Source organism: Xiphophorus hellerii, chromosome 13, assembly GCF_003331165.1.
Source record: "Xiphophorus hellerii strain 12219 chromosome 13, Xiphophorus_hellerii-4.1, whole genome shotgun sequence".
NCBI lineage: Eukaryota > Metazoa > Chordata > Actinopteri > Cyprinodontiformes > Poeciliidae > Xiphophorus > Xiphophorus hellerii.
In genome coordinates, this window is record NC_045684.1 from 15953215 (window position 1) to 15981082 (window position 27868).

General features: G+C 41.8%; 3 protein-coding genes across 3 annotated transcripts in view; 2 read left to right on the forward strand and 1 right to left on the reverse strand.

Moving 5' to 3' along the window:
* Positions 1–161: 161 nt before the first annotated feature.
* On the reverse strand, positions 162–20737 carry tmem64 (transmembrane protein 64). The gene is made up of 3 exons (XM_032581289.1): positions 19346–20737; positions 5911–6066; positions 162–3650 (listed from the first exon to the last, which is right to left on the reverse strand). The coding sequence occupies exons 1-3, from the start codon at positions 20051–20053 to the stop codon at positions 3459–3461; spliced, it is 1056 nt and encodes a 351-aa protein (XP_032437180.1). The 5' UTR covers positions 20054–20737; the 3' UTR covers positions 162–3458.
* LOC116731506 (predicted GPI-anchored protein 58) lies at positions 9314–14571 on the forward strand. Its single transcript, XM_032581290.1, has one exon. The coding sequence runs from the start codon at positions 9536–9538 to the stop codon at positions 10328–10330; it is 795 nt and encodes a 264-aa protein (XP_032437181.1). The 5' UTR covers positions 9314–9535; the 3' UTR covers positions 10331–14571.
* Positions 20738–23187: 2450 nt separating the features above from the next.
* The window catches only part of necab1 (N-terminal EF-hand calcium binding protein 1), a 41751-nt gene continuing 37070 nt past the window's right edge, over positions 23188–27868 (forward strand). Inside the window, exons 1-2 of the mRNA XM_032580629.1 lie at positions 23188–23350; positions 26038–26062. Of these exons, the coding sequence (XP_032436520.1) occupies positions 23264–23350; positions 26038–26062 (112 nt within the window). The 5' untranslated portion in view covers positions 23188–23263. The remainder of the gene's footprint in view (positions 23351–26037; positions 26063–27868) is intronic.

The following is a 27868-nucleotide window of genomic DNA, read 5'->3' on the forward strand; positions in this document are numbered from 1 at the left end:
AAACAACAGTTGATATGACCTATTGATTTATTGCATTGGATTGAACTGCGTGTTTGATTTGAGGGTAAAGATTTAATTTCATGCTGCTTTTCAAACTTCAGGTCTGCTGAAACCTTGTCATCGTGCGATAAAAAGAGAAAAGCAAAGAACAAAAACACATGTAACAAAGTCTGTCAAGTTTTATTTTCTCTTTCATAAATAACACTGAACAAGCTTTGCACAGTGATAAATACTATTTATACACTGTAAAACTCTCTGTATTAAAAAATACAGCATATGTGTAATGCACTTGATACAGATGGGGAAGTATTGCATTCCATAGCACCGAACCGGACCCTCCTCTCATCCTTTCAGTCCCCCAGCTGCTCTGCAGAGTCAGGTCCTCTGTGGTTCTCTATGAAACATACTTCCCTCAGGAATCAGTTGTTGCATAACTAGATCTAAGTTAAGTAGAGCCCAGCTAGGAAGAACAAAAGCTTTTAATAAAAAAAAAAAAAACCAAACAACCTCCACAACACAATCTTTTAAAGTCCCAGCTGAGAGAGACTATGTATGGTAATCGTTCACCCTCATTTCTTGAATTGCGTCATCGTTTCGGGGAACACAGCACGTTCTCGGCATGCTTTTCTAACAAACTGGCGTGGAAAAATATCCTCCTCGGTGTCCTGAACATACCAGACTGAGAGGTTGAAGATGTTCGTGCAACAGCAGGGAGAAGCTAAATCATTTGTAGGTGATCGAATAGTTGTCGGGGCTCTCCCGAAAGCAACAAACGCTCACACTTTTGTTCAGGTTCTCAACGGAACATCAGAGGCAGCAGGAGGTAAAAAAAGGCAGGTTGAACACAAACGAGTCAAACACGGATCGACAACAACTCAGACGCGACGTTTGAAACATCTTCAACAGCAAGACTGAACAGTTCCAGGTTCACTTGGCTCAACATATTACAGGTTTGTGTTTTTATTCCCTTTGTTGTTGTTGTTTTTTTTGTCGTTTTTGCTTTTTAGTGTCAAATATTATTGCTAAATTCCATCGGGAAGGGGCATTCAAAGAAACATTTCACAAAAAGGGAGAAACAAAGAGTTTATCAGAAGATGGAATGTGTTTTTGGACAAACATCAATTCTGGATTTCAGCTGAAACGTTTGTAGAGAAACAAAAAAAGAAAAATGAAACAAAAAACAGGGGAGAAAAGAAAAACAAACAAGATCAGCCAAGATTAGAAAACAGGTTTCCTGAAAAACGAGATGGATGTTTTAGACAGAAGCCCTTATTATTCCTCAATCAGACTTTGTCTGAGGAGCAGCATCGTAAGAAATGTAAAAACAAACCACAGAATCACATTCATCATGTAGAGTCCACGTTGTGTTTGATTGTCAGCTTCTCAGACTTTTAACCAACCAAACCCGTTCAAAGTTAAACACACCTTTATGAAAATATCATCGGTCGGTTTCAGCGGACTACGCAAATAAATCTACGGCAATGAGAACCTTGTTCATCGACGCGAAAGCAGGTAAATAAAGTTGTTCATCTACTGCACAAAAAAATATAAAAGGCTCTATTTTTGCTTTACTTTCATTCTGTAAAAGAAACGAAGCGAACTCTGGTTTGGGTTCCTTTGTGATTAGTTTGGTTTCAGCACTGAATGCAACATTCATACTCTTTCGTTAATCTTTTATGATCTATTGCACGGATTTGTGAACGTCAAAGAAAAAAAGTATTTACAGATTCAGCTCGAGAAATTCAAATATCTTCGAAAAGTTCATCTAAGTAATTCAGACCAAAATTAAACTCAGGTGTGGGTTCATAACACACAGAGGGTATATTTCAAGTATTTGTGAGCTTATGGCTAATAAAAATGCAAAGTTCAGTCACTCCATAAACTAAAATTTTATGCAAGACTTACAAAAAAATTCTTTTTTTTTTTTTTTTAATGCAGAAATGTTATGGCCCGTGCAGCTATAGAGAAGCAGGACAAGTTGCTAGTTGTCCAAGAGTGCTGAATCCAAGAATAAGTAAAGGAAAGCTTAGTGGAAGGAAAAAACGTGGTAGAAAAAGGTGCACAAGCAACAGGAAGACACAGAGCCTTAGGAGGATTTTAAAGCAAGGCCCATTCTTGAGTTTGAACGTATATATTTTTTTTAAAATAGAAATATTAACCTACCAAAAGGTATGTCACTTCTAGACTGCGGCTCCGTTTGGATAAGTTACTTCATTGAAGTGGCGTGGCATGAAGGTAAATCAAACTTTTGCTGGCCAATCAAGCTCAGTGACTTCATGGCTATTAGTCCAGGGATTGGTACTTTTAATCCAAAATGCATGTTTTTCCACCAAACATTTTCCTTCCACTCAACTTTCCAGTAATATGCTTGGTTACAGCACTTTGTGAGAATCTGGGTTCTTTAGGAGTGGTCAATTTATGCAGAGAGTCTTTTCCACATCATGGTGAAACAGAACATTTCTGTGTTGAAAATGCCCTTTTGATTCCTCAAATGTAAATTATGTAAATTTATAGTAAACTGAATTTGAAGTATTCATTAGCTGTAAGCCATAATGACAAAAATAAATACTTGAAATATTTTCTCCAAATTCCTTGGTTAATTTAATCACTGAAATGCATTATTTCTTTAAAGGTTTGTCTAATTTTCCTTCTTTTTGTTTCCCCAAATTGCACAGTCAAAAGTAAACAAAGATGTAAAATCAAACCCTAGGATTTTCCACTGCTTCCAACGCAGGAATCACTTCCCCGGCTTCATAGCTCACCTAAACTTCCTGGAAGAGGCGTTCCTGAGTGTCCTGCTGCGAAAGCCGTTCCTGTAGCTCCGAACGAAACCGACAAGCCAGCAGAACGAGCTTGGAGACTTCTCAAAACGAGGGCACTTTAAAAAGAACAAACAACTAAAGCGAAATGATTTTAAAGTGTTTATAATGCCCTTGCTATTAAACTGTAAATGAGCACTGGGTGTAGATAAAGTCACCTGAAATAAAACACAACCGCATGAAGTAAAGGTGCATAGGTTGGCAACAGAAAATCGATTCCTTGGTTGTCTAGAAAGCTCCAGATTGCACATTCATAACAACACCAGGCGGCTGGTGAGGTTTATTTCACCTCACCTCTGATATTTCTGAAAGTCATTGTTTCATTGACATCTCCTGTAACAGCAGATATTAAGAGGTACCTAAAGAAATCTAACTGATAACACGTGTTTAGATGACAAACCACAAAAAGGATTTTTCACAGCACCATTCTTTATCGAAGGGTGCGTCATGTCGACAACAGAAACCACAGAACCAAGACACTTTCAGGGTTTCCCTCCGAATGTGATGTCATGAAGGATAAATGGTAAACTTTGCCACCAGTACGCTCTGGACTCCAGAACTCAGTGGGCTCCTTCTTAAGCTGTCCAGTCTTAACAGCTGAGTCTTCTGGTCCGTGGAGCTAACCAGAGTCACTGGTCGTCACACCACGTTGATGCAGTTTCCGCTGCCGGCCGTCGCCCTCTTGCTGCAGTACGAGAAGCCGCTGTGATTGGTGGAGGAGCCGTTCATGTGCGATGACTTGAGCTCCATCTGGCAGGCAGCGATGGCAGCGTTCAGCTCAACCTGAGCTCTGTGGACCACGTAGAACATCAGCCCAATGCTGATGATGATCTGTGGAGATAAGCGACGCAACACGAGCTCATTTTTGGGTTTGTATCATGTTGGGGTGTCTTCAGACCTGGAAGTCTTGTAGACTCTGGGTTAAGAACAGACTGTCTGACCCTCAGTAATGACCATAATGATTAATCAGCCCACTTCATAAACTATGACCTGCAGTGACCCAAATGCAGCTCAGCAGCCCATGTCATGAGGGAACATTTAATTAATGTATTTATAATGTATGAGCTGGACTGGAAATAACTACTTAGCAAAGCAACTCCATAAGTGACCAGACAAACATGTCTAGATTTATTAGTCTTTTTGGACAAAAATTAGCTTGCAGGTTTTATTCACTAAAAATGCTGCCCAAATATTTCTAAGGTATTTAGGTGAGCTTTCAACTTTTGTTTCTATCATTCTCAACTCATCAGGAGACATTTCAGCCCCACTGACATTTTTTTAAATGCATCTAAAGGTAAACATTGGGTTTAAAAGAAAAGGTTTTTTTCACATCTACCACTAGCTTTAGATATTTAATGACATTAATATCGACCTACTTTACCAGAAAAACAAAAAGTTGGCGCAAGTGTTGTTTTCATCCACCTAGCACTATTCTCTCAATTTCTTTGCACTCAAAAAAAAAGTATAGCTTTTTTGTATTTTAATGTCATGACAAAATTACAACTAAAATAAAAGGATACAATTAATTTATAAAGCTAAATAAAATAAAACTGTTTATTGCTCTCTGTCATTTTTGCATTGTTTTTATGGAGCCTACGAAATTTGTATTCTAAGGTAGTTAATTACATGCTACTTTTACAGCACCCAGTTTTGCATACTGTAATCCTAGACAAAGTATAAAGGTCCACGCCTGAGCTATAAATACAGCTAACATTGACTCATGTCAAAATGAGGTCTACCTGCAGCCTCGACATTGAATTCATCCCCACTGCTCACTGGGCTGTTTTCTTTTTTTAAAGTCATGTATTGGCTGCTTCATCTCATGATTCGTTTAGTTCACCTAACAGTGTGTCATTTCTTTTCATTTATTAAAACTATTTTACGCTTGCAGACATGCAATTTACTGCAGTTTGCATCAAAATGATGTTTCTGTTTCGAAAACAGCTGGATGAAACTGATTCAGTTAATACCTGTAGTGTGGGATTTTTTATTCTGTTAGAACTGAGTGTAGTGCAGCCATACACATGTATTATGAAGCATCCAAATCCAATTTTAATATTTAAGGACATATTCCCAATGGGCTGAATTAAGTTAGAACAAAGGCAGACTCAGCAGCAGGTGTGTTTTGGTGTCAAGCCAAACGAAAAAGCAGAGCCCAATAATTTCTAATTTGTTTGGCTTCCAGGAAAAATTTGACTTTAGAGCAACAATTTAAACCTACACTTCTTGGAGAGGTGTGCGTCTTACAAAAATGCTACGCGTCCTACTGAGGGTGTGGCTCCCTGCCTTCAGGAAAAAGCGTCACCTGTTTTCTCCAAGTGCATTATTAGACGTTCGAGCAAAGTGCACATTACGTGTCATGTTTGTTCAACCTTGCTCATGCCAGGTATGTTGTTGCAGTGTGAAGCTACTACCAAGGCCAGCCAGTGCTTATCTATCGTTACACAGGCCCAAACCCTGCAGATGAAGCTGAATCATACACTGGCCTTGACAAAAAACCAACAGTGAGCATGAAATAACTCAGAGAGGGACTTGAAAAACATTCTATGAGTTTTTGACAAAACTGCATAAGTACAAGAGAATAGGAACTTGAAGAAAGCTGAACATCTGCTCTCACTAGAAGGTCGTTCCTTATAAGGCTGCGGGCGCTGCGAGCTTTTGGATTTGTTCTGATACAGCCGATCCAGCGCACTAGCAGAACTTAAACACATCACTGAACTGAAGCTAGAGGAAAAACCTCTCGTCGGATTACTCTTGACACAAAGTAATCCGACACGCTGTTTGCTGTTGCGTGTCGGCTGCTATAAAGACTCTATAAAGTGTTTATTTTAAGGGGTTTAATATAGAAATCAAGAAATTGGAAGAAGGAAAACAGGATTTGCTGGTGCAACCTGGGTAGTCCATGTTTGACCTTCGGACATTTCTAGGAGAACTCTGTTATACATCAAGTGGATCTATGCTTCCAGACATAAATACAGCTGAAACCCAGTTCCCTATTTTATGTACAAGTCACTCATTATTAATCATAAATTCAGTTATAGCATTTCTCTTACACATCTGAGTAGCTTGATATTATATCTATCCATCTCACCTGCAGGCTGAACACAAAGTAGCCACTGATGCTCTGCTCGGCGATGACGTCCTCCATGGTGCGCAGGGTGGTGCCCAGGTAAGAGTTGAGGAGCTGTGTGGGCAACAAACCCACGGAGGAGGCCACCAGGTAGTTTGGCAAGGACACATCTGTGATCTGAAAGCAGAAACAGAGACTTTACCACACTCAAAATATGGCAGCCAGGCTGTCCTGCAGCAGACACTGCATAATGATGTATAAAGAAAAGCACTATAAAATGAATTTGTTTTAACAATTTAAACCATGGACCTGTCTGTGTGTGGAGTTGAAACCAAGGTGCTTCTTATGCAAAATATGGTTTTAAAAGTGCTTTTGCCAAAAGGAAAAAAACTGAAGCTGCTCCTTATACATATTTAGAAAAATACCGCTAGTCAATTTGATTGAAGACCATTTTTATTAAGTAAGGGAAAACAATTGTGTCATCAATTGAATATTAATTAGGTAATTTCTAACAGAATGGATAATATATATACCCTTGATACAGGGTTAGATAAAGAATTTGCATCTGCAACATTAGAATAAGACAAGAAGACACAGATCAGATTCTGATGGAGAAATCTCTTTCTTCCTGCACTCCAGCAATAAAAAAACAGAACTACATAGTTTCTTCTGATAGCATCTACTTCCGTTAGCTGATTAAACTACGCTTTCAGGGTTGCCACAATATCCTTTAATTCGTGACACAATAAGAAAATCAGATCTTGGTTATGCTGGCAGACAAATGATAACAATATGGTGCAACTTCCATGTTCTAAACACACGTCAGCGCAGATTCTGCTCAGCGTCTCGTTTCTCGTCGCAGACGCCTAAATATAAACAAACGTCTGTGTTTGTGTCACCCTTGATCCCTTGTTTCACTGATGACATAAGCCGCAGCGTGACAGCGTGGGCTGCGCGTGGATGTGACCTTGGCTCGGTGTGCACTTTGTCCAGACTGTGGCTGATAGCGGGGCCGGAGGAGGATACGGCCCGATGCAGCCTGTGCCAAAACGTTTTCAAGGCGTTCAACTACAAACGCTGGATCCACCCAAATGTCTCGACGCATAGATAAATCCCAAACCATCCTTCGTTTAAAAAAAAAAATACAATCCCAGACTTGCTTTTCCGCAGTTCTTAGTCGTTTATGTTCACTTGCAAAATAAAACAGCAAAGGTCAATATTAATGAATGATCTGTGACAGATTTTCTAAAGTGGACAAGCAAATCCTTGGAACAAATCCTGGAAATACCACAAAAATAGAACGAAAGAAAAACCTTTAACACAAAACTTACTTCATTCATATCTCTATTCCAAAACTTTTGATCTGAACTCCTCAAGAATGGATTGTATGAACAGAGACAAGGGTACACATTTACAGAGTCCTCCACATGTTTGTGGCCATTTTTGAAAGAAAGAAAGGAAGAAGGAAACAAAGAACAAAATTAAGGAATTTAAGTAGGATACAAGGAGGGAATGAAGAATGTGGAAGAAAGTAAAAAAAAGGGAAAACAAATAGTGGAAAAGAGAGAAGAACAAATGGAGGAAAAGGGAGGACACAAGGATAAAAGAGAAAAAGGAAAGGAACAAGGTAAGAAAAAAATGAAGGAATAAACAGAATAAACAAGGAAAGAGACAATCAAGGATAAAAAGAAGGACATGAGAAAGGAAAAATGGATGAGAGGAGGATAGGAAAGAAAGGAGACAACGAGGGACAGACAGAAGGACTGTCCCTCCTTCTATCTCATTATTTATACAGACATAATAAAATCTGGAACAACAATTATTTACCATATTTTTTATTTTTATTTTACATACTTATCCACACCTGAAAAAAGTGAAATCAATTTCCACAACTTTCCTGACTTTTTCAAACAGCGTAGGAGTCAGTAGCTTTTCAAAACATAACTGATGTTTTCTCTTGATGCTTTTCACTAAAAGATCTTGACTATGTGCAGCCATGACACATCCAACCAGTAACATGTTAAAAAAAATAAAAACAGGACCTTCCAGCAGAAATCATCCCGGACTTTTAAAGTGCCTCTGCCTGTCAGGCGTCTTGCATATATGCAGCTCTCTGGCGTTCATCTAGGGGAGAACGCATCGCTGGTATTTTTATAACCGTGCAGACAATTCCCACTGAACCTCCTACTTGCTTCTGTAAGCCTCTACATCAAGATGATCTGCAAAACCGAGAAATAAATAAAAAAAACTCCCCATCCTTTGTTTGACCTGATTCAATCAGATAAGCAGCTGCGCAGGTCTGACTCTGTGCTCATAAACAAAACTGTAAGTAGGCTAATCTTAACTATAGAAACATGTTAGCAGCTGTAATGCAATTTTTTGTCTAGATACACACGTAACCCTATATTTTCTTGAACAGATGAGTGTGTAAGTTAAAGTAATGGGTGTCCTTATTCCATTATCAGCTCATTATGCCAGTTGGATGGTGCTCTGGGTAATAAAGCATGCTTAAACAGCTGATTTTGTCCACTTCGTCTTAGCAAACTTTTTTTTTTCCCCCCCCGAGCTGTCCCATAGTTTCGCTAACAGCTGCAGTCTCTGGGTCGTTTTAGGTTACCAACTATAATGTGGCACCATCTACTTCAGCAGAAACAAGCAGGGGGCACGCTGAAATGTAGCCTCGCTCGCAAAAAGTGCTTACCCAGGGCAGAACTCCACCGCAATGAGTTTGTGTGAGCCGAGATGTTGCCCCTCATGGCCCTGTATACTGTTGAGGGTATGATTGTTAGGAAACAGTTAGCAGCCCGGCTTAGTAATGAGCCTCCTGGTGGGATAAATTATAACAAGACAGTGAGACTCTGAGGAAGGGCCGAAAGCCCGCTGGACTGGAAGGTGAAAATACTGCCGAGGAAGCAGGTGGAGCAGGGGATTCATCTTATTAACCTTCATCTAGCAGGACCTCATGAAGTCCCCGGTGGAAGCTTCACTGTGTGCAGCTGGAAGTAAGCGCTAGTTTCACACAGCTGAGTTTGTTTTTTCACGAGGCAATAAGTCTGGTCCATTCCTCAACACAGTCCTCCCTGAAAAGTAAAATCTAAAGCAGACACAGGTGGTATATTGGGACAAATGCAGAACTGTTTGACTCTTTCGCAGTCACTGTATGTTGTAAACATCTTAAAAATGTGTGGAGTAGGTGCACAAACGTGGAGAATCAGTTACATTTCCTCGTGACTTTCCTTTTTGTTTGATAAAATATTCAATAAATTCTTAAAATTAAATCATATTTAATATTTTTTCAGTCCCCCGAGGATTTCACCATTGTTTTGTGATTTTTTGCAATAGAAATCCAAGGGTTTGTGGTCAGTTAAGGCTGAGGCAGCTGTTTAGGACAAACAAGAAAGTTTTTGACAATTTTTGAGGATCATCTGCTATAAAATGGAGCCTTGGCGAAAATTCAAATTGGGAGACTCGACCAGCTTCACCACATCATCATCTAATCACGACGCCCGACCGCAGCCAATCCGGACCGGAGCTTCACGCCGCTCCAGCCAATCATCATCCAAAGACGCCTTCAAAAGTCCAAGCTACCCTGGGGTCTTCCTGCTCGTCAGCCGTGCTTCGACTAGTCCGCTGATTCGCCCTCGACATGTCTATTTCTGATTCGAACGATCCATTTGCCTCCTCTTACTCCTTTCCCGCTGATCCGATTCACCCTTCCCCAGGCCCGTCGCGCAGGAGTGCTCGTCTGGCCACCCGGCTTCCCCTTCCAACCCCCTCTGCTGCTCTGGCCTTCCACGGTATCTCTCCCGGCTCTGACCTGGATCCCTCACAACTGGCTTCCCTGGCCGCCCTTCTGCCCCACGCCGACTCGCCTCCCTCTTCCCCGGCGCTTCTTCCCCCGCCTCATCCCCCCCGTAAGAGATCCCGGAAATCCTCTCCCCCTCCAGCCAAACGCCGCCGCGGCCGGCCTGCTGCCCGGGCGACCGACCCAGCCTCTCCGGGCCCCTCCACCTCACGGTCCAGCGTTCCGGCTCCGCCTCCCCGGGCTTCCACCCCAGCTCCGGCGTTAGCGGCTCCGGCTGTTCCCACGCCCCACCCCGCGGATCCGACCCAGCCTTCTACCGATTCGGACCGCCTTACTTCGGCTCTCATCTCCTCAATCAACCTCCTCCAGCACACCGTTTCCTCCCTCGCAGATCGGCTCCAGGACCGCTCCCCCAACGCGTCGGCGCAGCCTTCGGCTCCGTCCAGCGCTCTCCCTCATGCGCAGCCAGCTCCGGTGGAATTCACGCTGGCCAACGCTCTCTCCGGACGCGACTCAGGTAAGACGTATCCATCCGCTCACTGTTTTAGCCTCTCAAACCTCCTGAACTCATCGTCGCGTCTGCTCGTTCCCGTCAGGCCGCTCCTATGTTCCATCCTTCGCTCTCATCTCTCCTAAACTGCGATCTAAGATCCTGCAAGGACAATATGTCAACCTCGTTTTACTCATTCTCCCGTCTCCCGAAGTGGACCAGCGCGTCTCCTCTACGGAAGGCCTCACCGCCATCTTTAAGTCCAGTGATCCCCGTTTATCAAAAAACCTCTCCATTGGAGAGTTTCTGGCTGCCTTTAGCATTTATCGCGACGTTATTTGCTCAGTCTACCCAGACCGCCGCATAGAACTTGATTCATATCTCTCTCTCATCGCTGATCTTAACCTCAAATACGGCAGATCTTTATTTTACCAATACCATAAAGCGTTCGCCGCCAAAGCCGCGACGACTCTGTCCCAATCTGGCATCTGCACGGACTGGTCGGTCCTGGACACTGAACTGCTGATCATGCTCACTCAAGCCTCTACGTGCCTCACATGTTCCGCAGTCGGCCACCAGAGCGCGCTCTGCCCCACAATCCCTTTCGCCGCCTCCGTCCCCGCCCCCCCGCCCCCGCAGTCCTCGTCCCGCCCGGCCGGTCAGTCGCTCGATCGTCGGGGTCGGAAAGTCGAGGTATTTAACAACCGTCCAGTCTGCAATAACTTTAATGAAGGGATCTGCTCGTTTATTAATTGCCCTTTCCTCCACATTTGCAGTTTCTGCAAAGACGCTCACCCCAAGTCCATCTGTCCTCGGCGTCTGCCCCCCCACCGGATGCCCCGACATTCCAAGCCCTGATTGCCAGCTCTCTGTCCACGCCTATTCTCATTCACGAACTAGCCCTCCTCCTTCGCTCCCACCCCGATCCCACCTTCGTGAATTTCCTACTCACAGGTCTCTCTCAGGGCTTCCGCATAGGTGTTCAGTCTCATCCCGTCGCTTCTTTTGTTTGCTCCAATCTCCGGTCCGCACTTAATGAACCGGACATCGTGACTCGCCTCCTCTCCCGTGAAGTCTCAAAGGGTTACATGATAGGACCCTTTCGTTCTTCCCCTTTCTCCCCGTTCCGCGTTAATCCGCTCGGCCTGGCCACCCGCAAGTACTCCGGCAAAAAACGTCTTATTCTCGACCTTTCTGCCCCTCACGGCGGCCCAACCTCCAGCATCAACAGCCTCATTCCCAAAGCCCCCTTTTCTCTCTGTTACGCTTCGGTCGATCATGCCATCTCACTCATTAAAGCTAGCGGGCGGGGCGCCTGGCTCTCCAAAGCCGACATCACCGATGCTTTTAAAGTAATGCCAGTGCACCCCTCCGATTGGCATCTCCTGGGCGCCAAGTGGGAAGGCTCCTTTTATTTCGCAGTTAGGCTTACTTTCGGCAGCAGGAGTAGTCCCAGCCTGTTCGACAATCTCTCCGAAGCACTGTGTTGGATACTTCTCAACGTCTCTAGGGTACCCGCGGTCCTTCACCTCCTTGACGACTTTCTTCTCGCCGACCCCCCCACCTCCTCGCCTGGTCCTTCTCTGTCCGTACTTCGCCAGCTTTTCATCCGCGTAGGCGTGCCTCTTTCAGCCGAGAAAACCATCGGCCCCGCTACATCGCTCGAATTTCTGGGAGTTACGCTCGATTCGGTCTCCATGGTCGCTTCGTTGCCCGCGGATAAACTGTCCAGAATCCGAGAAGTCTCCAGCTCTTTCATCTCAGTATCCGTAGTATCTAAACGCCAGCTTCTCTCACTGCTGGGCCACCTTAACTTCGCGATGCGAATAATCCCCCAGGGCCGGTCTTTCATCTCGCGCCTACTCGATCTGGCCAACTCGGTCCCCTCCCTGTCAGACCGCGTCGTCCTGGACGGCGGCTGCCGATCAGACCTCGCGTTCTGGGCAAAGCTACTTTCCGACTGGAACGGCATCTCCTTCTTTTATAGTGACGTCGTCCTTTCGGCTGACTCGCTCCAGTTCTTTACCGACGCGGCCCCGTCCTCTGGTTTTGGGGGCTTCTTCAAACGAAAGTGGTTCGCGGGGAAGTGGCCCCCCTCTTATCCCCAGTCCGAGTCCTCAGCTTATTACGAAATAGTCCCCATCGCCATAGCATGCTGTCTCTGGGGCCATTTGTGGAGCAGAATGCGTATCTCAGCGCGCTGCGACAACGCTGCCATGGTTCATGCCATTAATAAAGGACGCTCTCCCTGTAGATCAATCATGCCTTTCATCCGTCGCATCACATGGCAGGCAGTAATTAACAACTTTATCATTACAGCTCAGCATGTTCCTGGCCACTTCAACGCCATTGCTGACGCTCTGTCCCGTTCCAAATTTCAGGTCTTTCGTCATCTTTGCCCCGCCGCCAACGTTCACCCAGAACCTATCCCGGCCTTAGAAGATCTGGCTCTCAACTAAGCTGTTCTTTCCTCTCTCTCTTGCGCTCAGCTCGTCACCATATTAAGTCGGGCCTAGCTCCGTCTACTCTCTCCTGCTATACTTTTGCCTGGCGAACCTTCGCTAAGTTTTGCTCTGCTCTCAACATCCGTCTTTATCCTGTCCACATATCCACGGTCCTCGCTTTCATCACCTATTGCTTCGACATTCGTCGTTTCAAAGTATCATACATCCGCAGTTTGCTCGCAGGAATCAATTTCCACGCTAAGCTGCAGCAGCCCAGCTCATCTGCAAGCCTCTTTTCAAACCCCGCGGTGAAACTTCTCCTGAGAGGCATATCTAAGCTCAGCCCCACCCAGCCTGATAGCAGAAAACCCATCACTCTTCCGTTATTGCGGAACCTTATCATCACGCTACGTTCTGGCCCTTTCTCTCCTTACCTAAAAGCGCTCCTCTCCAGCGCTTTCCTCTTAGCCTTTTATGGTTTTTTAAGACTTGGAGAAATTACTTCCACATCCAAAGTATTCAATCCTTCCAGAGACCTATCTGTCTCCGATCTTAAATTCTATCCTGACCACTACGATCTCCTCATCAAACACTCCAAAGCTAAAGGTCCATGTAAGATCTCTATAGCACGCACGGACTGTTCGTTCTGCCCTTTTCACGCCATGTTTAAATACGTGACGAAAAGACATAAATTCTGCCCCCATTCCAAACCTCTATTTCTCACACCAGAACGTTTTCCCATGACCGCTGATTGGTTCACCCGTCATCTCAGACTGATCCTAACGTCCTGCGGTCTGCCTCCGAGCCAATATTCAGGCCACTCTTTTAGAATAGGCGCAGCCACATCAGCCGCCACTCAGGGTCTTTCCACAGCTACCCTCCTCCAGCTTGGTCGCTGGTCATCATCAGCCTTCTCCTCCTACATCAGACCTGAACGCATCTCAGTGCTCGAAGCCCAACGCTCCCTAGCCGCTGGTGAGCATCTTTCAAATTACTGGTGGTGGAGCTCGTTCTATCTCTAACATTTATTTTACACCTAGGGAAGCCAGCAGGGCCTAACAGGCCCTCAGCCCTGCCGGCCTGGCCTCGCAGTCCATCACGCTGCTTCTCCATCAGTCCCGCCAGCGTGCGGGCCCTATCGCCTATCAGTCTCGTCAGACTGCAGGCCCCGACTGACGCCTATCAGTCTCGTCAGACTGCAGGCCCCGACTGACGCCTATCAGTCTCGTCAGACTGCAGGCCCCGACTGACGCCTATCAGTCTCGTCAGACTGCAGGCCCCGACTGACGCCTATCAGTCTCGTCAGACTGCAGGCCCCGACTGACGCCTATCAGTTTCGGCAGGCTGCAGGCCCCGACCGACGCCTATCAGTCTCGTCGACTGCAGGCTCGACTGACGCCTAACAGTTTTGGCAGACTGCAGGCCCTACCGACGCCTATCAATCTTGTCAGACTGCAGGCCCTACCGACGCCTATCAGTCCCGTCAGACTGCAGGCCCTACCGACGCCTATCAGTCCTGTCAGATTGCAGGCCCCGACCGACGCCTATCAGTCTCGCCAAGCTGCAGGCCCCACCATCGCCTATCAGTCCCATCGACTGCAGGCCCCGACTGACGCCTATCAGTCTCGCCGAGCTGCAGGCCCCAACCGACGCCTATCAGTCTTGTCAGACTGCAGGCCCCAACCGACGCCTATCAGTCTTGTCAGACTGCAGGCCCAACCGACGCCTATCAGTCTTGTCAGACTGCAGGCCCCAACCAACGTGGTGCGCCTAACAGTCATCCGACTGCAGGCCAGCCAGGCCTCGGCCCGGCTCCCTCTTTGGGGGGAAGACTATCCCGAGCTCGCCGAGCAGACCGCCTGCTCACGGCGATCCTCGGCTCACGGTCTTCTGCCGGGTCCGAGCGCCAAAGAAATTGTACCATTAAATCTTTTTAACTGCTATTTTCTTCTCTGTGTGAGTCTCTCCAGATTGAAATGGAGCCTTGGCGAAAATTCAAATTGGGAGACTCGACCAGCTTCACCACATCATCATCTAATCACGACGCCCGACCGCAGCCAATCCGGACCGGAGCTTCACGCCGCTCCAGCCAATCATCATCCAAAGACGCCTTCAAAAGTCCAAGCTACCCTGGGGTCTTCCTGCTCGTCAGCCGTGCTTCGACCCACCTCCTCCCCATCTCCACCTTCACCATGAGGATCGTCCTCCAGGATCCCTTGTGCTCTCCGAGCTCCGCTCCACCACCAGTTTCGGTCCCGGGGGGAAGACTATCCCGAGCTCGCCGAGCAGACCGCCTGCTCACGGCGATCCTCGGCTCACGGTCTTCTGCCGGGTCCGAGCGCCAAAGAAATTGTACCATTAAATCTTTTTAACTGCTATTTTCTTCTCTGTGTGAGTCTCTCCAGATTGAACTACCAATTACGTACTGGTGCAAAAAAGTGTGGGGATTTGTTGATTTTGCATGAATTTCCGTAATAATCCGTAAGAAACTGGAGGGACTGACTGATATAATGTTATAAACAGAAAAACTGCACAGATTTGACTAATAAAATAATATTTAAGCACATTTAGTGTTCAGTCAGAACTTAAGAGGGCCACATAAAAAGCTGTGGTGGGCTGGACTTAGCCCACAGGCCTCAAGTTTGACACCTGCTATAAAAGTACAATCTGAAAATGTCATGACAAAGGCTGATGCACAAAGACATTTTTAAAGACACAAAGCTGCGACAACGTAACTAAACAAAGGGGCGATTAAAAATGCAAAGTGGCAACCAACAAATTACCACAACGAGCATTCCAGGAAGCTCTTCTCCTCTATTTTCCAAAACAAACCGACTTGACGGAAATTAATAATGCAAACCAGAGTGACAGGAGCAGAGCAACACGGTGCATAACGTCTGTCTCTTTAACACCTCATCATCACCTCTGCAGAGCCAAACCCAGGAGTTAATGCAGCGTCCAAGGTTAAAGCGTCATGTGGGTTACTCTGACATGACAGGGCCAAATCATCCTATGGATACAGAGAGTATCGCAACCGCTCAGCCTTCACATTAAGAAAACACATAAATCACATGGCATTTTGGCCACTTAGGCAAAAGAAAGCCATCTGCTTGATTTCTGTGATACAATTGCAGCAACATTCCAGACAAAATCTTAAATGTGTTCGCTCTTTAAAATAAATAATTTAGATTTTTTTTTTGGTTTGCCAATATATCTGTAGGCTCACTTGTCATCTCTAATGTCAGTGTAATCAGTGAAATGTAAGATATAGAATCTTATCTTCTATAAGATTCCCCGAAGCACAAGGTTTAACAGTTTACTATATCTGAAGGTTGCAATGATCTCATGTCAAACTGAAACTGGAAATATCTGAAGTACAAATCCATAACAATAAAGCAGAGACGTTGTTTTATTTAAAGTGCATAAGGGTAGAAAAGACGTCAATAGTTATTTAATGGTGCTGTGGTATTATGTTTTCCAAACGCTGTATTCTAATTCCCATCACTGCCAATCTGAGAGAAATGTGGAAATTTGGAAATCAACAACTTCTAAGTTGGTTTAGACTGTGTATCTTGGAGCAAAAGCCAAGAGCAAAAAATAAGTCAAATTAAATACAAAAATATTTCTAAGAAATCAATCATCCAGAAAGCTGAACTGGTTTTGCATCCCACAATTACAGCTCTTGTGGAAAAAGACGTAATCTTTCTTTTTTTTCCCCCTGCTGCTTCCTTTATGCTGTGAGCAATAAATGACTTTCAAGCTCACCAATTTGCATCCACTTTTAAATGTTGTGTGCCACGGTGGTTGACTGCAAGAGTTTTACTACTTCATATAACCAGTAACAGAGGCTTTATACAGTGTTTAGACACACACCAGCATTCATGTGGATTCTGCTTTAAAAGTTGGCGTTTAAGGAACACTTTTTGTAACAGGTTAACACCGTCAAAAAGGCGTAAACATCCATAGAGCTGTTTCACTGATAACTATCTGCTCTTATTTGACTCAGCTGAAATGTGAGATAAACATGTCATTCAGTTAAAGTGACATTTCTTGGAAAGACACCCCATCTAAAAGCACGCTGCTGATAATGTGATACTAGCTTCCCAGAAAAGAGGGTCACAATTCTAACAAGTGGGGAATGACTCTTTCTGGAAAACTCCGAGTTTAAAATACCTTTCAATAGTCTTCATACCCCTCAAATTACCACATTTTGTTACTTTACAGCCTCAACTTTAATGTATTTTATTAGGATCTTATATGACTGTCCAACAGAAAGTTGAAGATAATTACAAAGTGAAAGAAAATTATACGTTACATACATATAACACGTAGACTCTGATGCCTCTAACAAAATCAAGTACAACCGATTGCTTTCAGCAAGGAGTCTGAATATTGTTGCAAGTCATTGTTCATATTAAAGACCTCACATTGCAACATTATATAACATTACATATACTTTGATAAAACTGAAAATAAAAACAGTGATATTCTTCAATGTACCAACAGATTTTATAAGGCTTTTACTCTTTAGAGGGTAATCAGTGATCATAAATTATTCATTTAATGTATGAAGGTCAAGGTCTCAGGTTGAGTGTAGAAGGGCCGAGGAAAGCAATATCCTGACGCTGTTTAGTTTTATCATTTAGCTTGATCAGATGTCTTTGTCAGGATCAAGTTTACATGTTCAGGGAAAGGCGGTTTGCATACGTTGTATCGGAGCACAGCTGAAATAAGGCAAAAAGTTCCTGTTCTCTGGGGGACGGCCTTATATTTCCAGCTAATAGCCTCTTGTCCGCCTTGAGCATGAAAGTTACATGAAAACGCCTGAGTTCAGTGTCCACTGTTCGCAGTTAAAATAGTAGTAGCAGTTCCTGACTCAGTTCTGGCAAGATATAATTTCCCCCGAGTGTCAGCTGGCCCAGCAAGAAAGCATTTCCTTTCTCTTCTCTGCTAAATGAGGAAGGTCACCAATTTAACAGAGAACCAGAGATGGACCGGTTTCTAGAACTGAGGTGTACCAAGGTCACCAAACATTGTGTAACGCTGTTTCTATGGTTAAAAGCAGTGATCAGAATTCTGTGGTGAATTATGATCTCCGGTTCTTGTACAGTCCCGACCTGTTGAGATTTTCAATTCAGGTATTTTGTCTTTAAGAACTGTTATATAAGAAGATATAAAAACAGCACTGAAACTGTAAGCCTTCTTGCTGTAAGTGGTCAATTATTTACGTTAGAAGCAGAGGCCAAGTTACACTGTGAGTGAGAGAGAGGAGTCACTGTAAAATAGTTTTATCCGTACTATAAAACAAACACGATTATGGAGGTGGCATTTCAAACTGACTTTAGCATCATACAATAGGTGACAAATGTAGTTAGCATTAGAAATACAGCAGGCTTCATGTGTATTTTCCAGAAAATACTTGCTAATTCCAGCATTTTCCATGACTGACAGGTTGAAAGCTCAAACAAATTACCTTTCTTCTTATTTCAGCTTTCTGATATATGCTAAAACTTTTGCTCTCTCACGCTTGAGCAGCCTAAATGTGTAGTATGCAAACATGTCTTGTCAGGGTGTAAAAAATACGATAATCTTTTAATCAGCTTCTTACCGTTCTTGTGACCTCATTTTAAACACCTCACTACACGGAAAACAGTCAACTTTGAAAGTTCTTTCCTCAATCACAACGTCCACACCAAAGAGTTTTGTTGTCAGTACAACTGATAGAGCTTAGATATGAGGCATTCACTGAAAGGAAAGAGATCTGATTTTTGGGTTTCTGATAAAGAGCTGATAACGCTGAAAAATTGAGTGATTCAAGTCACAAGTTTTTCTTTAGTGCATCTCTATAGTCCATTTAATGAAAACACCATTTAATCTGTAAATACTAGGGTAAGTGTCAGTGCACCCATAGTCTTCTTTAATTATACATAACAGAGCAACACCGCTTTAGCCTTCTCTACATCTCAGCTGGATGAGAAAATACTCCTACACATTGCTCTTAGTTACAGGAAGGAAATTCAATCTTATTTTTGCAGTACTGACATTATGTTTAGCACTTTATTTATGAAAGTATTGTGTACTACAGAGAATGAACGCTGTAGACTTGAAGCATTTAAATGCAGATTCAGTGAATAGTTTCCTGACAAAATTGCAAATCCTCCAACTCAAAGTAAGGAGAATAAAAGCATCTAAAATCTACGTAATGTGGTTAAATACACAAAGGAGCATAAAATTTTAACAGTCGGATTAAAAGCTGGTAATGACGACATTATACCCAATTACACTAATGGTTCGTCAAAAATGAAATGCACTTTCTGTTTGATATTAGCAGGTTCTGAACTACGTCTACTAGTTTTCTTTAGCGATAAATGCACATTTCTGTTTTTAGTGACTAAATAACAGTTTTAGGATTTTGTAGTAATAACCTTTTAACATATCTGACTTGTGTTACTCAATGAAGTGTAGAGCCACAAAAATATGCAAAACTACACAAAAAGCACTTAAAAACTACAACTAAAACTTGTTTTTATTTCATCTCTTTGCTCAAGTCTTATATTTGCTAAGAAATATAAGTATCAACAAATATAAGTAATTCAAAATCAATTCAGGTTCCCTCTCCAAACGTTTCTCTGCTGCCCACTAAAAGGTTATCACCCTGGATGGTCAGCCACTGGAAACATGAGGAGAAAAAACTGATTAATGGTGCTTTATACTCACCGAAAAAACTGCATTTTGGAGTCCAAATGGTATGGGGGTGAGTCTTGCTAAGGCAACAATTTTGAGTCCGCTCCCTCCTTCCACTACTCGTATAACAGCACTGAGCTGGTCACTGTTCCCAACTTTATTCAGGACCCAGTCAGACAATAACCGCTTACACACTAGGTGTGCCACAAAGGTCCCTATTAAAACTCCCACCATAACCAGTCCCATGCCCAGTACGAATCCATAAAGGTAGCCTGCTGCCACATTCAGAACAATGTATCCCCATCCACATGGAAAGGAAACAATGATCAAACCAACTATGAAGAGCAAGGCTCCAACAAAACTGTCCAGGCTCTCCACCCAGAGCAGGAGGTCCTTGAGGTACTGCCGCACCAGCGCGACTGAAGAGAAGCACACGGCGGTCAGGATGCAGGCCAGCAGGGCGCTCTTGAAGCAGAAGGTGGTGATGCAGCACGGGTGTCTGAACTCTCCGCTGCTGCTGCTGAAGGATGTCCCCCCCGTGTCGCTGATAATATCGGGGTCTCCATCTGTCTTCCCAGCCCCGACCCCTCTCTCATCAAACGCGCTGCATATTAGGATGTCTATCTTATCACAATCCTCCGCGGCAGTCCTTTGCAGCCATCGGTTCAGCTGTATCTGCGTCTTGCCCAGTGCGTGCTTCACAAACTTGGTGAACAGCTGCACAGTGGTGACCCCTGACATGTTGTGCCCCCCCCCCAGCCTCCCTCAAATCACCTGTGGGGACCAGCAGCAGTGGGGCTCAGGTGACAGCTGGGATTGTACCCGGTTTGTTATTAAATCCAGGCTAAAAGGGTTTTCTGACGAAGAGTTCAGCAGTAGTACCGCACAGCTGTGCTGCTCTCACACCAACTGCCATTACAGGGTCGGGCTTTCGTCAGTCAGTGTTTATCTTGGGTAAACTAGCTGGGTGATATGCCAGTCCAGTGACTCTAAAAAGCAAGTTTTACTGCGTCTGTGTCCGACACTCGCCATGTTCAGAGTCGTCATCGCTCAGCTCCGGGTAAAATCGAGTTGAAATGGGGAGAATGAACGAAGCTGGACGAACTTTTAATACTTCACCAGCTTTCCCATCCAGCCAGCCAGTCAGCCAGCCAGCCAACACAGAGACAGGCGCAAATCACTGCGGGGCTAACTTACTGCCACCGTTAGCTAACCAAAACGGTTAGTGGATAAAGTCCAACCTTTGCATTTCAGAGATAAAACCACATGATCCTCAGTCTGAACGAAAAATCGAAACCTCTTCAAGAGACATAAAAAGACTGTTTGTCCTTTCCGCTGCCTGCTGCTCAGCCGTTTGTTTGTCTCGTCTCCTTCCCTATACGATGGATGCTGCTGTCGCTGTTACAGCTATTCATACCGACCACTGTTTGTGTCCCAGAATGCCAAGTAACCTCAGCCCATTCTGAACCAATCACAGAACTGCAACCGGTATCGCGATATTCCGTGGAGTTTCAGCACAACTCTAGTGTTTGTTCAGAGCGTAGACGTGAATACGGTTCAGAGTAGATTGGACTCGTTTCGTAAAAAGGATACGCCAGCGCGTCCGCCATATTGCGAAAGGCAAGTTTATCTTAGAGATAATTTTAAGCCGACATGGAAATTGAAGTTCTCTGAAAATCAGAAGGACTCAGGTTTACTTAAAATTACGTGACAAAACATTATGACTTATAGCAGATTTTAATTAAAATTGTTGCTTTTAATATAATATAAAATACTTTGCATCTAAACCTTGTGTAATTTACCTCTAAAATATACCAATCCACCACGTTTAGTCTATGTTGCATAAATTAGAAGTTACTTAGTTCAACAGATAATTTGTTTAATTTTATTTTTTTTAAATCACAATTTAAGGGGTAAATGTGAAAATCTTAATTCTATTTTGAGATGTAAAAATAAAGAAAATGACAAGATTCGTCACAAATATTATTATTATTATTATTATTATTATTATTATTATTATTATTATTACTGTTATTTTTATTGTTGTTGTTGTCGTTATTATTATTCGGTTAAATCTGCTTATAGGAACACAGAATATGCTTTTCAGTTATCTAATTACTAATCAAACTGATCAAAATTTTAGTTCAATAGTTATTTAATTTACTGTACACATTGAAATAAAAAATGCGTGCTCTGCCAATGCATTCCAATATTATATCTATACATTACTTAGTTAGCTTGACCTAAAACTAATGTGCATGTGATTCACGAAAATGCCACTCACAAAATGGTGACAGGACTAACGCGTAATACCCTTATCCGTTAAATAAATACTTATAACTCCTCCATGTACCAAGTTATTTAAGAGTTGTCATGTGGCCTCACCAAACCAGTCATGACTTTCAAATTAAATGTTGTATTTTGACCTTAACAGGGCTGTTCAAAGAAAAACACACCCCTGTAAACCTAAATGAACTGAAGAAGAAAAAAAGTTGTTGCAAGAAGAAAAAATGTTTACATGAGGGTCTCGTAAGCATCTAGAAAAATTAGTTTTAGTTGATGATTTGATGTTTAAAACGTATGTTGACCACTGTATTTACAAAATTTGCTAGTTAGAGCATATGATATTAAGTTTATCAATGAGTTTTACAAGAGATGAGATTTGCCTATACCCGGGTTTTTAAAGCAGTGCGGACTATTTAGTATGCAACGCAATTTGAAAACATATTTCTGGAAATCCTGTTGTATATTGCACACAGTGAGAATGGAGTTTTTGCTTTGCATAAATATAGAAATAGTGAAGATCTGAATATCTTGAACCTTACAAATTGCTTATTTTTCCTGAACTATTGGTAATATTTCAATATTCTAAGTTGTTATTATAAAATATTGTCGCTCCTGTGTTTTAAAAAGGTTTTAATCTATTCAGGTAGGCTTTTTTGTCTTTCCAGAACTCTCCACTAGATGGAAGTGCTGCTTTGTTTTCCCCAATCAGCCGCTACTTCGTTGAAAAGCAAATGAAAATAAAAACCAGTACTCAAAATACTACTTAATTATTTTCTTGTACATCATTCCACACTTATCTTCAAAATTACTTTGGTTTTTCTTTAAGCATTGCTAATAACTAGAAAACAACTTTGACTCAAAGTTTGCAGACTCAGGAATATGAAATGTAAATACAGTAAAAAGAAAAGGAAAAAAATGCAACTCAGATAATATTTAAATAAAAAATATCTGATCTTCAGAAAGTAAATGAATAATGCATTTTCAGTCCTAAGCCACATGCCACACTTTCACACACAAAAGAATTTTAAACCTCAAAGTTGCATAAGATCACTTTAATATCAAAGCTAAGTTGACCTTTTGAGGTATTTGTACCCTCCACAAAAAGTTTGCTGTAAATTTCTCTCTTGTCTTGTCATATTTGGGATGCTCAATGGACTGCGTGTCCCACATATCTTCTTTATGTTATTATTTAATGTTTCAACCAGTGTAATAATGTGGTTTTATTTTATGTGTTTGCTAGTGAAAGTTTATGACTATGTGTGCACAAATTTAAAGTTTGAAACAGTAAAAAAAGGTTCTCACTTTCCTTCAGCTTAGAATCAAGTCTGGGAAATAAGAGCGATATGCAGCAGGAAACATTTCAAAGTAAAAGCATCACCCATGACAAACGTGTTGATGCTTGAAGGCATATACCTAGGAGAAAATAATGTACTAACTTCCAATACAAAATCGTGGCTTAGGATGGAGTCAAAACAAGCAAACACAGACGTTTTTGTTCTAAAACAGCATGAATTAAATATTAAACTGACACACTTTTATCAGGAAACTGTGGATGCTTCTCTCTGACTTCGCCGCAGCTTTCTTCAGCTGTGGCAGTAATCAGTGGAAAGAGGCACAAGCAGACACATTCCTCTGCAGTTTACATCTGAAGCAGCACTGAGGAGGATGGATTGTTCAGAGGAGCTTCAGTCTGTGTCCGAGGAGCCCTGCACTCAGCTGGAGCTGAAAAAGGGAATGTCCATTTTTATTGACGTAAGTGTCCATTTCATTCATTTTGTACAAAATAAACTCACAGTCGTGGGATCAACGCTGCTTTTAATCTTTAACTTAAGTGTGAAACTTCAAAAAGGTGCACCCCAGTTTTTTTTTTCTTCTTGCTTGATGCATAAAGAAATGAGTTTTACTTACTGTTTGGACACACTTCACAATTGTTTATGATCTTTTAATGAAGGCTTTCTGCTCAATCAAATCAACGGATTTGACTGGACTTACTCCTATTAGGCAATTAATTGAATGACTTCAAAAGGTTTAATTCCACCCACACATCAGGGTTCATAAATAAAAACATGGTGTAGATTGATATTTCCTCCTGCCATGGACTTATTGCTTTTTATTTGTTTTGTATTTTCAATTTGAACTTTGGAAAAAAAAATCATTAGCATTTTCAAAATTAGATGGTCAGATTTCACTTTGTTTTTATTCATATTTTTAGTGATTTTAAATATTTCAACATAATATTGTCTTTAGTATTTTTATGTATGCTTCTAAAATTATTATTATTATTGTTTTTATTATTATGTAATTGCTACTATTTTTCTAAATAATAATAGCAATACAAATGATAAAATAGCATAATTAATCATTATAGCGGCATGTTGTTCTAATAATATTTTTAAATATCTAATAACATTGAAAAAGAATAATGTCCAAAGACATATTTCTTACTTTATAACTGTAGTAATAATAAGAAGAATGAAAACAAGTTTAATAATGATTAAATTTAATATGCTGATTAAGTCATGTAATTATTTAATTTTAAATCAAACCACTCAATACCTTTCTAACTTTTAAACAGAAAAATATTTGCAGATTACTGTTATTGCATATACAGAGCACAGCCTCAAGATGAGGAATTAAATATTAAAAACGCATATGTATGCAGACAAGAGTGGGAAATCATCTCTTAGGAGCTTCCACGTCTTCGCCTCGTTCCTCCTGCCCTTCATCCACCACCTCATTATTCAGAACTCCTTCCTCTCATTCCTCCATGCTTTGATTCACCTGCAGTGTCTCCTGCAGAAACTTGTCGGCTTCCCTTGGTCTTATGAAGGAAAGTTGGATGCCGATGCAAATAGCTGCAAGTTATTTTGGGTGCAAAGCAGCATTTCAGATGTGTCATGTAGAGTCAAACAGTAAAGAGGCTGGGAACGAAACCAGGGCTTGCTTTTGGAGGGAATCTGGCAGACAGATTTCAAACCTCAGTTTGAGCTGATCAGTTTGGCACAAACTCCGACAACAGCAGTCGTTTAATCCTGGAAGACAGGTTTTTGAAATGTTTTTACTTCTCTGCCGGTGTGTTTGTGGAGACGACCCACATATTGGAAAAGAAAGTTTTGTTTCAGAGGAATTAAATGACTTGTACTTCCATTTTTGGCTTCATTTATTAAAAAACATATTGAATGAAATCCAGCTACATCTAGATTTCATGTTTGAAATAAAACATGTTCAACATAAGATAAGGTGAAGCAAACAGTGTCCCATATTATTCTTGATGACTTGTTTTTTCCATACAGATCAATACTTGGAGTCCTTGACTTTCTTAATATTTACTATAACTCTAAAAATATTCACACCCTTTGAACTTTTTCTAAAATCTTTTTAGCATTACATCCCCAAACTTCTGTGGGTCTTATTTGAATGTGACGTAGTAGACCGACCCAGGCTAGTGCATAACTAGGAAATATCCATGATTTATTTTCAAATGATAGATTGGAACAAAGTGCTGTGAGTTGTCCAAAACTTGGGATGTTTTGTAACATAATCCTGCTTGAAATCTGTCCTCACTTTAATCCAGTCCAGTCCACTGGACAGGACTTGTCTTCATGCTGCAATTTGTTCACCGATGTTCTCTAGTAAGCCTACAAGGCTAGCACTGAATAGCTGGCTTAATTCAACTTATTATACCAATTAGGTGACTTCTCAGCTGCAAAAAATCCAATATCAGGCATTTTAGAAAGCATATGATGTAGTAAAATGCAAATTATTTTCATTCTTTTGATAAAAAAAAAGTTTCAGATATTCATAGCAGAAACTCTTGGCAAGATGTGTGCTTTTTCCCTTTTATTGAAAAACAACAAAATACAGATTTATGACTGTGGAAGCATCTGATTGAGTCTTTTTAGCTGAAAAATAGGTACAAGTGTTAAGCAACTGATCATATTTTTGCAGTGATTTTAATCATTATGCTAACTTCCAAACAGAACTCTGGTGGTATCTGACTGAGACACAGCCGCTGGGTTTTGATGAGAGAAAAGGAAATCAAAACACAACACATGTAGAGGCAGAAGATAGACAGAATCAATCAATCAATCAATCAATCAATCAATCAATCAATCAATCAAAAGTGTTTGTGTTGCAAGTAAAAATTCCTTTCACTACTGTCTAATAGCTTCAAGTTAAATTAGATGTGAATTAAAGGCGGGTACAGCTATTTTCAGTATGTGATTTGAGCAGTTTGAAGCTGATGTGGTCACTGCCAGCCTCTCTTTCATCTCCAGTGGACTCTGGGACAGCGCGATCAATAATTCAATGACATGCCACTTTTGCAAGTGTGATCAATGATCTCCACTCTCATGCACCCCAGCACACACATCCACTCTAACTTTGATGAAGTGTCACCTTTTTTGACGTCCCACTTTTCCCCTCTCTCTGGCTTGCAGATTTTGCGAAGGGCCGATAAAAACGGTACGTATCCCGACAGCAAGCGCATGCATGCGGCTGTATATCAAGTATTAATCCAATGCATTATTCTGATGTGCGAAGGAACAGACGCACTTTCTGAATGAAATTCCAATCATGACTGTCTGCTGATGCTGTTTCCATGGAAACAGGAAACTGACCCCGTCGCTGTTACGGTTCTGCTTTAGAGCACCAACGAAGAGAAAAAGCAGAAATTTTCCCAATTTGCAGAGACTTTTATCATGGTGGCCCTTAAGGCTAGCTGCCTGATTGTTAAAGGAAGAATTTCATTTAATGTGATCTGATATTTTATGTTTTACATGACTCATTAATGTAAGATACATAGCCTATCTAAAGGTACACATGGCTTCTTATGAAAATCATAAGGAGCAGAAAATAGATTCCTTATAAATGTTGGTAAATACCCCATTGAAATCCAAAAGATTTATAGGCTTGTTAAATGTCAATAAGGTCTTCTGAAGGTTAGTTAATAAGAAGGGGTGTGTGTGTGTGTGTGTGTTAGTTCTAGTGCTAAAAAGGGAATCAACCTTTGATATGTTAATGTTGTTTCCTTTGTTAAAATAAATGTGACTCCCAAACTTAATGCTAGAACAAGTTTGAAAAATGTGGGACAGTCACGTTTACCCCTGTGTTGCATCACCTCATCTTTTAACCATCAGTAGGACCAATTGCTGTTTTTCTTCTCTGTGTTTTGTTTCATCAACTGGATGGATATGTTGCTACAGGAGCTGTCTCTATAATTCTGCATTGATGGAGCCTTTTATAGATGTGCAAATGTTGCCCATGCTGTGTGGACTAATGCAGCCTGGTATCACTGGAGAGGCTGGCTTTTAGATGGCACATTGAAAATAAGTCAGATGCTCTCTCTTTTTTCGGCCTGCAGGCGCAGTATTCATCATTTCCAAAGAGAACTGAAGATTTTTATTTGTAAGACGAGAGGCCGAGTTTTTGCACTTCACCTCCATTAACTGCAAAGAGGCCCCATAGAGTTTGGATGAGCTACTGGATCTTGTTTGAGCATTTGTTGCTTTTACTTTATAATTATTTGTCCTAAATCTTGTATGCATGAATAGATACAATTTTTAAACATTATGTGTGCGCGGTCATTGGAAAAATTAGAGTACTCTATGACAATCTGTGTGTTCCTCCAAAACATTTGGATATATGTACATTCATTGAATTAGAAAATACTTCATTAATCCCAACTGGAAGTTAAATATCAAATTATTTAAGGTTTTTCAGAGAAGATGGTGATGGCTGAGGGCAGGAAATATACATTTAAACAGCACTGGCAGATTCAAGTAAGATAAATAACCAATAATAATTGGTTATTTAAGGTCTTTTACAATTTTCTGCAAAATGATAAACACAAATATTATTACTGGTGAGGAATAAATTGCGAGTCCTGAAGATTTTTGCAGCTTATGGGTCTTCTAAGAGATTTAAAGTAGTCTAAAAAGTTAACAAGTGAATGTATTTAAATGTAAACTGCCAATATGGCCTTTGGGGTAAGTGTCATGGTTTGGGGAGGATTTGCTGCAGTAGGACAGGGTTGCTCAACATCTTAAAATCCACCATTAGTGTGTGTTTGAATAATATATGGGATGCTGTGCAAAACAAAAACCCACCAAGGGCTGGTAGAGAAAAAGACAAGGACAGTTCCAGGCAGAGTAAAAGTCTTGATGTCATTGAGACGCTTTGTCGTAACCGTAACCCAACATTTGTTGATAAATCATTTTCTTCTTCAAAGAAGAAATTCAAAGATTAGACATGTGAACATTTCTGTTGGGA